This window comes from Humulus lupulus, chromosome 9, assembly GCF_963169125.1.
Source record: "Humulus lupulus chromosome 9, drHumLupu1.1, whole genome shotgun sequence".
In the NCBI taxonomy this organism is placed as follows: Eukaryota; Viridiplantae; Streptophyta; class Magnoliopsida; order Rosales; family Cannabaceae; genus Humulus; species Humulus lupulus.
Window position 1 is genome coordinate 11,832,906 of NC_084801.1, and position 12,561 is coordinate 11,845,466.

Here is a 12,561-nt window from a genome sequence, read left to right on the forward strand (position 1 = left end):
CTGATCCTTCTTCTCTTTGTACTCAGCAAGGAGATGAGCTTTTTCATCCTCCATGATATCAAAGGTGGCAGCCTTTTCCTCTTCAAGCTTCTTGTTGGTCTCCTGGAGCTGGGTGATCTCCTTCTTAAGACCCGCGAGCTCGGCATTCTCCTTTTTAAGCTCCTCGAGCTTAGCTTTCAGCTTCCCGAGCTCGGTGGCCATGCCTTCACGTTCCTTTGCTCCTGCCTCAAGCTTTGCATTTGCTGCCTTCAGATCATCGCTCGCTTTGAAGTGGAGATCCTTCGCCTCCTGAGCATGAGACCTGCTCGAGTGGATCTCGTTGTTCAACTTATAATTGAGCTGGGCAGTAAAGGCAAGGGACTGAAAAAGAAAAAAAAATCATCATTAACACCAGGTCAGTGTGATTATAACCAAGAAGTAGGACTGTAGAAGGACACTTACCGCGGCAGCGAGCTCGATACTCTTCTCATAGAGGACAGTGCAGTCTTGGGTATCGTTCAAGCACTGCCATTGGGGAGCTTCAAGACTGCCAAAGCTCTGGTCGATCCGGGACATGACATCCGAGACCAGCGTAGACCCATGGGACCCAGCGGCATTGTCGACCACATATGCATCCATGTGGGTGGAAACTGATAGCTTCTGAGCTCGAGAAGCAGAAGGCTTTCTAGAAGGCGGACCAAAGGATGACTGAACCACCACAGGAGGTTGGGGCTCAACCATAATGGAGGGACCGACCAGCGAAGTCGGCGCCATTGCAGAGGCGATGACCTGCGGGGACGGCGCCGTTGTGGAAGCGCCGGCCTGGGAAATCACCGCAGCGATGGAGCTCGAAACCGGCGGAGTAGGAGGAGGGGTTTTCTTGGACCTCTTGGGGCCCTTGCCCGACCGATCAGTCTTCAGCGACCCTGCTCTGGGACGCTTGCTCCTCTTGGCGCCACCACTTTCGATGATGTTGTCAAGGTCGGAATCCATCTTGCCTGCACAAGTCACAACACAATGTGAGTCAGTAAAAGAGAAAAACATATAAGTTGTTTCAGTATCACACAGACATATAAAGTGATGATAGAGGAAACCTAACTGGAACTCTCCCCCGAGCTCGAGCTTGGGGACCATGAAATTCCCCCGTCTTCAGAGGAGGCGGGGGGAGTGCCTTCCCTATATGTGGGTGATAACCTCGAAAGGTCCCTATAATCGTTGGTCCCGTACTGAACAGCTATCCCGTTCCACACCTCGTCCGTAGTATACATGGTGTCGTACTTCCCGAGCCCACTATCAAACTTATGGACACAGTCGTCTACCCAACTCCATATGTAGAAGTGGTATCTATCCTGTGGGCATGAGACTAACCTATTGGGCTTATGTTTTAGTAAGGTGGGGGACCACATTCTCGAGGTAGGAAGGGCTTTACCTTCATCTGAATCTAAGCTCGAGGCTTCGTCATTAGCCTCATTCCCCGACAGCGGACTCCTTATGCGAACTGGAAGTGGCGGTCTTGCTTCTCTCCTCGGAGGGAGGGCGCCTGTGGGCAAAGGCACCTGCTCCCAGTGTTCATATTTTTTATTGGACCAGTCAGAGGTAGACTGGCCCTCCCCCAAAAGCTCGCATTTTCATAGTTTATCCTCATGTAAAAGGTACAGGAGAGACCTCCTACCATGAGGGAGTTGGAGCAGGGTCTCCTTATGTCCCTTCATTGTCTCGTCAGGAGTGGGACGCTGAAAATTGGCTGAAAGACAAAACACATCTCAACTAAGTACGGATCTAAGAGCTAAAATCTCGAGCACAGAGATAAAGATAATAGGAATACTTATGAATCTGCCTGAACGAGTAGTGTTGAGACGGGGACAGACCGTCTGTCCAGAAGAAGGCCTTTTTGAAATCAGGCGGATGATTGGGAAGATCTTCAAAGACCTTCTTCTCTTTGGGATAGCTCGAAAGATAATAAAAGCCATCTCCTCCCCGAGCTCGGAAGGGGTTGCTTTTCAGACAAAAGAGATATAAAATCTCTTGAGGCGAAGGTCCTTCCCACGTCAGCTCGTGGTATAGCGACCTCAGGGCAGACAGCACCCTGTAAGAATTGGTGTTAAGTTGGAACGGAGCCAACCCAACGAAATCCGTGAAGTCCTTGAAAAAATACTTTAAGGGCAACAGTGCTCCCGTCCTCATGTGTTCCTGGCTCCATGCCGCGTATTTCACCTTGGCGTCGCGGCCCCCAGGGGCGAAGTAGCTTCGTTCGTGGTCAGACGGAGCTCGACACTTTAAAGAACCTGACAAGCTGAGGCCGTGGAGGGCCAAGATGTCAGTTATCTGACCAGTCGAGGTAACCGAGCTCCAATAGTGCTCGGCCTCAAACATTTCTTTCCTCGGCTGTGAGGAAGAAGGTTCCCCCATTAGTGAAAATTGGAGCTCCCCTGGATGGTATGCGACAGTGACCTTTAGTGCAGGGTCGAGGGGAATCGGCCTAGGTCCTAAATTGGATTCCGGATACAGGGCCTCCTGAAGAATTCTCCTCTTCTTCTCAATAACCTCATCTATCTGATGGTGATAATGAGCTCGAATATCCTCCTGCTCGCGCGCAAGTTCGTACTCCCTTATCCGACGTTGATTCCGGGAGAACAATGATTATGGGCTCGGGGTTTTTGGCTCGTAAGGGATTACCAGCAATGACCCCCACCGTCTTTCCAGATTCTATGACATCTAGCGAGAAAGAAAAAATGGTGAGGGCCATGCATGCAAGAATTACGAGTTCGAAAAGACGAGCTCGGGGTTTAGGAACAAAACAAGCTATATATTAAGACCCTTATTAAAGAGTCAGGACGTGCGTTCCACGAGAAAGGAAGGAGAGTGGATAATTTTTTGAAAGTCCCGAAAATCAAGGGAAAAAAGAGTGGCGGTTAACCAAAAAAGGCAGCCTTGGGTTTCGTGCATTAGCCAAAGCCAAAGTTTTTTACCCGAAATCTTGGTATACAAGAAGCGTCTCTTAAAATTTTAAAACCCAGGAAACAGGAATCTTGCTCAAACATCAAAACTGGGTATGAACCAGTGATGTAAATTATGTGTTGGAAATCTAAAAAGCATAAGAGCCTATCAGATAGAAATCACCTATCGTATTATGCTAAGAATGTAAACTAGTACATACAAAGACACAACAAGAACAACATGAACAAAAACTGACAAAATGGAAAACAAAGACTGCATACTTACACAATAATGGCGATTGCAGAGAGATCGTTGAATGAAGGAGAGGTTGCAAATAAGAGTTCACGGACTCGAACAAACCAGAGTTTCTTTGGTTGAGAAAACATGCACGGGATAGAAGCTTTATAGGAAGGTCTCTGGTTTCATTTTTTCTCTCTTTTCTTGCTCCTGGTGAACGAAAATAAAAAAGAAGATGATGAGTGGGGTCTCATATATATAGATGGAAAAAGGGGATTAATCTGGGGCGTTGAATGAAATCCTTGCTAGATCCAACAGATGGGGATCAATGACAAGATGGCGCTGAAAATGTGGCAGACGGATGATCGTGGGCAGGTTTCCAAGGTACTCAAGTACCAAAAATGAGCAATACCCAGCTGACGCGTGTTCATTTTCAAAAGTGTATGACGGTACGGTTCCCGAAGAAAGTAGTTAAAAAGTTTCCTTCTCTTAGGATTCAAACAAATACTTTTGAGGGGGCAAGATATTATACCCAGATTTCGAGCTATGTTAAACGTAACCTCGAAAGTTGGATTCACAAACGAATGGACTCGTAAGGTTTAGAGTATGCTCCAGGACTAAATATCGAGCCTACAAGACTGAGACGACCTCGAATATGGTGACCTCGAAGTGTTCACGATCTCGAAAAGGTAGCCCCGGAGAAGCATCTATCCTCAGGGATGACCTCTGATCAGGGGTTCCAAGCTCGACGCACATACGATCTCGAAAGCCGTGTGACCTCGGGAGTCGTCATTAGCTCGAAAACTGACGAGAAACCTGGGAGGCTAAGGCCTTGGAGATATATGATAAAAACCGTGAATATCTATAAGTGTTGTCCATAAGAGACGTAATCTTCATTTATTACTGTAAATCCCCTAAAGTTGTGGGATATTATTTGGTTAGTTCTACGCTCCCTGGTCTTCAGGGGACGTTTCCTTTTATATCTGATTATAGGCATTTAAAACCATTTATTTTATTTACACAAAAAGAGTAACTACCCAAAATATGTGGGATAGTACTCTGCAACCTTCTCTATAAATAGAGAGGTCATGCACCATTGTAAAGGACCGAAGTTCTGAACCTTGAGAGAAAACTCTGAGGAATTCATGCTTAAGAATTTTCAGAGATAATCTTGAGTTTAATAACAGAGACTCGTGGACTAGGCAGATTTAACTGCTGAACCACGTAAAAATCGTGTTTTGCGTTGTTATATTTTAATTGGTCATTACTGTTTGTTGTTTACGTGCTCTTCTTTCACTAATTGATGAAAAACGGCGTCAACAGATTCCTTAACTTTCATTTGTTTGATAAGGAAAAAAAGATAAAAGAAGGAAAAAAATGTGAATTTTAAATTTTTATCTGGCTCACAAAAAATAACAAGTTCTTACAATAGTGGATTGAAATAAGAAAATATTAATATGGTAAATATGCTAATAAATATCTATTATTCTCTTCTTTTCTTTCTTAATACAAAGCAATAACAAAAGAAAATGTTTCTTTTTCTTTTCAATTTACCAAACAGATTTTAAGCAGATACTCAATCGATAGCTTTCCACACCTCATGTACAATTAGTGATGCACATGGGATAGAGAATTGTTGGAGAGTGCCCTCGTTTTCATCCTCGTCTATAATTTGAATTCATTCTCCTGCTTTATTCTTGCTTATTTTTTATTAGGTGCGGGCTAGAGAATCTCCTATTAGAATGGGGATTCTATTCATTTAAAAAATTAAAATTAAAATTTTAAAATTAAAATAATAAATTATATATAAATTAAAATATTATATAATATTTATAATTTTAAATATTATTCTAAATAAAATTTTAAATATTAAAAATATTACTAATATTATATAATAACACATGAAAACAATATATAAATTACATATAAAATAATTCGGTCCAAGAAGTGTGATCTCCACCCCAGACCCCATCCCAGAATAGAAAATTGTCATTGTCACCGCTCCACTCCCCATTTAGACATAGATTGCCCGCTCCATCAAAAGCATATCCCTGGAGACCCCATCATCTCCGTATCCTCTTCCTGCTCCATTCCCCATTTAGTTCTTACCAAACGGTAAAACTTGAACAGCAAGCCAAAACAAACTTGGGCTTCAAGTTGGCCAAGAAAGGAGCAGCTTTTGTTTGTACGTCTTTATTTGAAGCCACATAGTTTTCAGGACATTACAGAGTTGTGTCGTTTTTAATTTTAATAATTAATTACCAAATAAAAGTAATTACCAAATAAAAGTTTGGATTTTTGGGAGAAGAAATGGATAATAGTTGCTTTGGGAAGTGTAACTAAAAAACGACAATAATTCCTTTCACGATAAAACCCACAAACAATAATTATCAGGAGTAGGACTGAAGATGACTAGACACACTGCATACGAATTTTGATCTCCCTATCTATCTATATATATTATATATTATAAATAAACGCATGTCAATATCAAAGTTCGTCTCTTTTACGGCTTTTCATTCGATAGTTTAACAAAGAGAAAGAACCACCACCAAAGCTCAAAATTCTCTCACGTTCGGTTCGGTCTTCAATGGCGTATAGAAGGTGTTTGCAGCTGAATCATGTTCTGGGCAGAGTTGGTTTTGGCGCAACAAGGACTCTCACTGCTGTCCCTAAACCCCAGCCCTCTTCTTCGTCTTCCCAAGACCTCATCAACTCTGAACAAGAGTTCAGTGCTCACAAGTAATCTCTCTCTCTCTCTCTGTCTCTTACTTGTCTTTGACTATGCTTCAATGGGTTTCACTGAATTACCGTTTCGGATAACTTGTCATGTTCTGTTATTTATGGTTTTAGCTTAATTTAATATAGTTCTTAAAGGATGGGTTTTGGGGCAGCAAAATTTGAATTGGGTAGGCAAGATTTTGTGTGTTCTTGGGTTGAGCAAGATTTTGTGTGTTCTTGTGTGTTCCAAATTTCACTTTTGTGCAAGATTACTTTTAAATTTTGAATGCTATTCCTGATGTTGGACTTAGTAATTTCAGTGCCAAATCTTTGTTTGAGAGAGAGAGAGAGAGAGAGAAACTTTACTTTTGATGTTCTTCAACTTGTGTCATTTAGATGTTCTGAAGTTTGCACTTACATTATCTTGTGTATAGTTTTCCTTGTATTGAATTCTTCTGCTAGAGCAACCTAATGAGCAGCTGTTTCTAAATGCTAATACAGTACTTGTCTAAGAGTTTTTAGCTGTTGAAATGCAGCTATCACCCAATACCAGTTGTGTTCTCTCAGGCAAAGGGATCATGTATATGGGATCCGGAAGGCAAACGGTATCTAGACTTTCTCTCTGCTTATTCTGCAGTTAATCAGGTAGAAAATGTTGGGAAATTGTGTTGTCATGTATATATTTGTTACTTGATGACTGAATTTGTTTCTATCTGAGCCGCTGCTGCAGCTTTTTATCTATTCATATTTCAATGTTCTTTCTTTTTTTCTTTTCAATGATTTTCCATTTGCCAACTTGCTTATTACTGTGACGATTGCTCTTTTTTCTCTATCTCAAGGAAATGCAAATTCATAGAAGATGTAAGGCAGGAAATTTACTGATATTCAATTCAATCGAATTTATATGAATGACCAGTGCCCGTTAGTGCCCGTTTGTGTTTTTCATATGAGATTTTATGGGTTTTGATTTCATAACTTCTTGCTGTAGGGACATTGTCATCCAAAAATCATGAAAGCATTACAAGAACAGGCAGAAAGGCTCACCCTTAGCTCTCGAGCATTCCATAATGATAAATTTCCAATATTTGCTGAGCGTCTAACAGAAATGTTCGGATATGACATGGTGCTGCCTATGAACACTGGTGCTGAAGGTGTAGAAACAGCTCTGAAGTTGGCCAGGAAATGGGGTTACGAGAAGAAGAAAATTCCGAAAGATAAGGTAAAGTTCAGGGAGATTATATTTAACACATACAAGTTCATCTCTCTATGTCTTAGTTATTTTAATTGCTGCTTAAACTGAAGAGATTTACAAATTGAGGCACTAAGTTCAGCTCAAAATATTTACTGGCCTTTGTAAGCAATGATTGGGTTAAGCTATTATTTCAATGCCCTTGCTAATGTATTTTTCAGGGATAAGAAGAATGCTTTGTAACTGCTGCTCATCTTAGCTGTTGTGTGGAGCATAGTTTTCACTTTGCATTGTTCTTTTCTTAAACTCGTTTAGTTATGGATTTTTCTGTTGTCTGCTCATTATAAACAATCGGCATTCAAACTTGAATATGCTAATTGAAGAATATTGAAGAAAAACTATCCGTTGCTGATCTAAAGAACCTTCTAGTTTTTGTTTAGATATTATCTTGCAGATCCTTATCATGTTAGCATTCAGATATTGTGTTCTCCTCCTATCTGCATTTATGTAACTGATAAGAATTTTATATGGTTATGCCTAAAACTATCCTTCTAGTTTGCTTACGCAACATTCTGGGGACAAACTAAAATTTTGTTTCTGATTCATACCTTTTTTCCTTTTTCATGAGAAAATATCTCTCTTATTCACACTGACCATTTGTGTAGGCTATCATCGTATCATGCTGTGGATGCTTCCATGGTCGTACGTTAGGCGTCATCTCAATGAGCTGTGACAATGAGGCAACCCGAGGCTTTGGACCCTTGTTGCCTGGTCATCTCAAAGTTGATTTTGGTGATTTGGTAGCCCTTGAAAAAGCTTTTAAAGGTTTGGATTCTCTAAGCTTTCTTGCATATTTGAGCTGCTTGTTTATTTTTCTGTATTCTATTATATAATTGTAAAATATCTCATTTTGAATTGGTTACTATAACTCTTTCAATTGTTATTTTGAATTTTGAGATAGAGGGGAAAAAATTTGAAGCCAGACACACATATAGAGAGATCATTGTAATGTCAATTTATTTTATTTCATTTCTAAACTTATGATTGTTGTGAAGTGCAGAAAATGGAGATCGGATAGCTGGATTTTTGTTCGAACCCATCCAAGGGGAAGCTGGGGTACCTTTTCATGAAACATATATTTTTTTTCTTAAGTTTAATTAGTTAAACTAAAGAAAGCATGTACACGTGTTCATGAGTTTGTTCATTTGTTAGGCATGATTTACTTAGATTTGCCTCTCCCACATTTCGTATAGCATTTTTAAGTATTTATCAACTTTAAACTACCTGAGAAGAACTGTATCTTTTGTTGGTTGGTAGGTTGTTATTCCCCACGATGGTTATTTAAAATCTGTAAGAGAGCTTTGCTCAAAATACAATATTTTAATGATTGCTGATGAAATCCAATCGGGCTTAGCTAGATCGGGAAAATTGCTGGCTTGTGATTGGGAAGAAGTTCGCCCAGATGTAGTGGTAAGCCATCACTTTCTTTTTCACACTACTGATATTTATATGTATTAGAGTGTCGCTAAAGTTCATTCACTAAATGAAAGTTTATATTTATTCTTTTTTGTTCTTTCCAGATATTAGGAAAAGCCTTGGGTGGTGGAGTGATCCCTGTAAGTGCAGTTCTTGCAGACAAAGATGTGATGCTCTGTATCCGACCTGGAGAGCATGGAAGGTTTGCAGTTATAACTGTTCACGACCTGTATCTTATTTCAGAGAAAGCAATTTAAGTAGTGGCTTTATTATTCAGGAACTTGTTGATATTGATTCTAATCATTACTAGCTAATGCACATTTATGGCTCTTAAAACCAAAAATAAATATCAGTTGTGACTTTGCCTCAATGTATTTTAATAGATGTTAATAGAGAGAGAACCATATCACCACCAAAAAATGTTTATGAAAAAGTGTAAGTAGTATGAACAAGGTCTATAGACTCTATACATATTGTTCGCACAACATACCAGGAAATTCTGTTTAGCATCACAAGTTGTTACTACTCATTGAAAATATTTTGCTCCTGTTTTCTTTTAAAACCCTTGTTGGATTGGTGCCTTTTTTTAGGTGACAAATAATGAATTTGTGTCTGAAAAAATGACGATTCTGTTTCTTGAATTGCATGTCATACCATTCAGTATTTCGTTCTTTCTTATTTTTCCAATTTGCTTTTCATAATAGGTCGTCTTTATATTTTCTTTTCTTTCCAATTGACACTTACCAGGCAAGAGCTCACCTTGCTTTAATTTGTTGTTGATTTAGTACCTTTGGCGGGAATCCATTGGCCAGTGCAATTGCCATTGCGTCGCTTGATGTGATCAAAGATGAGAAACTTTCTGAGAGGTATCAATTTTTCATTGCATACCGCTGTGTCATCAAGATGACATGGAAATTTGTTTTGTCTCACCATAATCTGATAAACACTGTTTTGCAGTTTTAATAATCTGTAGTGACTCAATGGTATTTAAATGTCTCAATGCCTTATTATCAGAATATAAATTTTGAAATGGCATTTTGTAAGTTAGTTGCAATCTATCATGATGATCAATGCATTATTCTCTATCGTACACATGTTCAGGCTCATTTCCCAATTTCATCTTGTGCATTTATAAAGTCTTTCACAGATTTTTTTACAATTTCCATGCTTTATTCTTCTACAGATCTGCACAACTAGGACAGGAACTTATGAATCAGCTACTTAAAATTCAACAGAAATTCCCCGACTACATTAAGCAAGTTCGAGGAAGAGGCTTGTTCAGTGCCATGGAGCTTAACAGTAAGAACTTGTTCCCAGTTTCTGCTTATGATTTATGTCTTAAGTTGAAGGAAAGAGGAGTTCTCGCAAAGCCTACGCATGACACTATTATCAGATTAACTCCACCACTGACAATGAGGTAAGGAACCATGCTAATGAATGTTTATTTTGTTTTCATGTGAAAACCATAACTATGTGCTGGAAATGTGTTTCCCATGAACATCATGATGAAATTTCAACAGTTGAATTATCAGTGTATTCTCATGTACACACTCATTCCATAGCACATTAATAAATAAACTAGAAAAGATATATGTTTGATAAGTAATAGTTAAATTTATCACATACAACACATGCATAAGTTCATGCCAATCCTTACCACTACTCTTGACCATAATCTTAAAAGTTCTCTCTTGTCCTTCTGGATTTTCATTTCACCGAGTTGCTTTGGTTGAATGTATTCCCCTAGAGAAGGCGTGAATCACCATTCGACAAGTTTTTTCTGTTTGAAATAATCTAGCAATATCAAGCTGAATATAAGCTGTTTGAAAGAAACTTCTGAATAATTCATAGGAAATCCAGAATCAAACTCTCAACTAAACTGATGATTATGGTGGAATCTACTAAGTATTATTTCCCATGCTATGTTTAAACAATATAACACTTGTCCTATGTATGAGTGAACCCAAGTCCAAAATTGCATTCTCTAGTCTCTGTCTATATGTGTATGAAAATCTTGAGTATCCCACTAAGTCAATATACCATAAAGTTTTATGTTGTCATTTGTGACATTAATTTTTTTTTTTTTGGAAAAAAAAATCTATAGTTTGGATGAGCTCCAAGAAGGGTTAAATGCCCTTCATGATGTTCTGGAACTGGATCTACCAGAAATGAAAAAGACAAAGCCAAAGCCAAAAGATACCTCTTCAAGTGCTTCTTCTAACACATGTGACCGTTGTGGAAGAGACTTGTAGGCTTCTCCAGACAAAGAAGACCTCTTGAGTTAATGAGTGAGCGTTTTCATTTATGAAAACTTAGATAATAATATTTGGCTAATAATATGGAAACTCTCTCTAGTAAAACTTCATATATTAAATATATTATTATTATTATTATTATTATATGTTTAGATAAGCCTAAGACATGGGTCTCACTCATTCTATTAATGTTAATTTCCTCATTTTGCAGCCCTTCATTGATGATTGGAGAATCTAGAATTAGTTTAGATCATGTTCACAGTTACTCTTGAGTTTAAATCAATTCCATTTTAAGTGTGAGCTACATTTACATGTTTAGATTGAGAATAAAATGAGCCCTTTTATGCACTAATTGAGGTATTTAGAACACTAATCTGGGTAGAGTTATTAATGCTGGTTTTTTGTTGGTTTATACATTTTTGGACCTGTGGTTTTTCTGATTGCCTGTTTGGATTCTATGTTTTAAAAATTTTATTTTTGGACTTTTATTTTGTAAAATAATTCAAACAGATCCTTAAATTCAATTTTGATGAAGAAAAAAATGAATATAACAATACAGTATTTAAGTAAAATGAATTTATTTTTGTTCTGAATTGTTAGTTTGGTGAATTATTTGTGATTACAACTGAGAAAACTTTTATTAAAATCGGGTTTAGAGTTCTATTTGAATCATTTTATAAAATATAGGGTCTAAAATATAATTTGTCAAAACACAAAATCTAAATAATTAATGAGACAAAATACATGGTCTAAAAATAGATAATTTTTTTTTTTTTTCATTTATTATTTTTCAAACAAGACAAGTTTTATAGGATAATAAAGTGATATACTTAAAAAACAGCATTATTCTCGAGTAGGAATAACAATTCAATCTGAAAAGTTGTTTAATTACTAGTTGGATTTAGATTTCAAAGTTTTACACCAAAATATACTCAGAGTCGAGTATCTGATAGGGTATATGTATATGAATGAAAATCAAATATCCCAAATCTAGTGTCTCTAAACTGTCCCACCTATTAAATGAAATGACACAATTTTAGTTATCAATATTATATAAAGCAATGATGTGGCTTTTAAAGAGAGGTGGGAGGGACACTTTGGAGACATGAATTTTTGTATTCAATCTTATTTATTTATATTTTTAAATATAATATATTTAAAAAATACATTATAAAAAATTAGTTGATTAATAAATTAAAAGTATCCCAATAATATTATTACTATATTAGCATGTAATATATATATACACATATTTTTTGTGCACACAAAATATTATATTCAAAATATTAGTTTATGTTTATCAACTAATTATATTTATTTAAGATGGAAATATTATATTCAAAATAGTGTATAATATTTTTGTATGCGCATATTATTACTCATATATATATATATATATATATGTAATAAACTTTACATTTGATCAAATTTGTTTTTACGTATGACTATATTGGATATTTTTCTTTCTTGAGTTTTATTAGAGGAATGTAATGTTATTAGATAATTAAGCCAGTGCTATTTTAATAGGGTAGAATAGAATCATAGAATGAATGATTCTTTAGTAGTTCACTCCACACGTGAGAGCATGGCACATGTGATATATTTAAGTTCTCATAGATTACATGCCATCTTCAAGTTCTCATGTGATATATTTATGGGAATTTACTTATTTGTTAAATGGTGTTTTTGCAAAATATTATTTTGGTACCTTTTTTTTTAATAATGCTCATATCGTATCATATATTTTAAAATTATATATATTTGATG

At 37.1% G+C, this 12,561-nt stretch overlaps 1 protein-coding gene across 2 annotated transcripts; it reads left to right on the forward strand.

Annotated features, from left to right (window-relative positions):
• Window positions 1-5,606: 5,606 nt before the first annotated feature.
• Window positions 5,607-11,146, forward strand: LOC133802329 (ornithine aminotransferase, mitochondrial). Of its 2 annotated transcripts, XM_062240626.1 has the most exons (11): window positions 5,607-5,895; window positions 6,411-6,519; window positions 6,863-7,093; window positions 7,729-7,888; window positions 8,124-8,179; window positions 8,381-8,533; window positions 8,644-8,741; window positions 9,325-9,405; window positions 9,723-9,956; window positions 10,644-10,827; window positions 11,006-11,146. In XM_062240626.1, the coding sequence occupies exons 1-10, from the start codon at window positions 5,744-5,746 to the stop codon at window positions 10,789-10,791; spliced, it is 1,422 nt and encodes a 473-aa protein (XP_062096610.1). In that variant the 5' UTR covers window positions 5,607-5,743; the 3' UTR covers window positions 10,792-10,827; window positions 11,006-11,146. The 2 variants fall into 2 exon arrangements, with proteins under 2 accessions (XP_062096610.1, XP_062096608.1); XM_062240624.1 differs by having other exon boundaries at window positions 10,644-11,100.
• The last annotated feature ends 1,415 nt before the right edge of the window (window positions 11,147-12,561 follow it).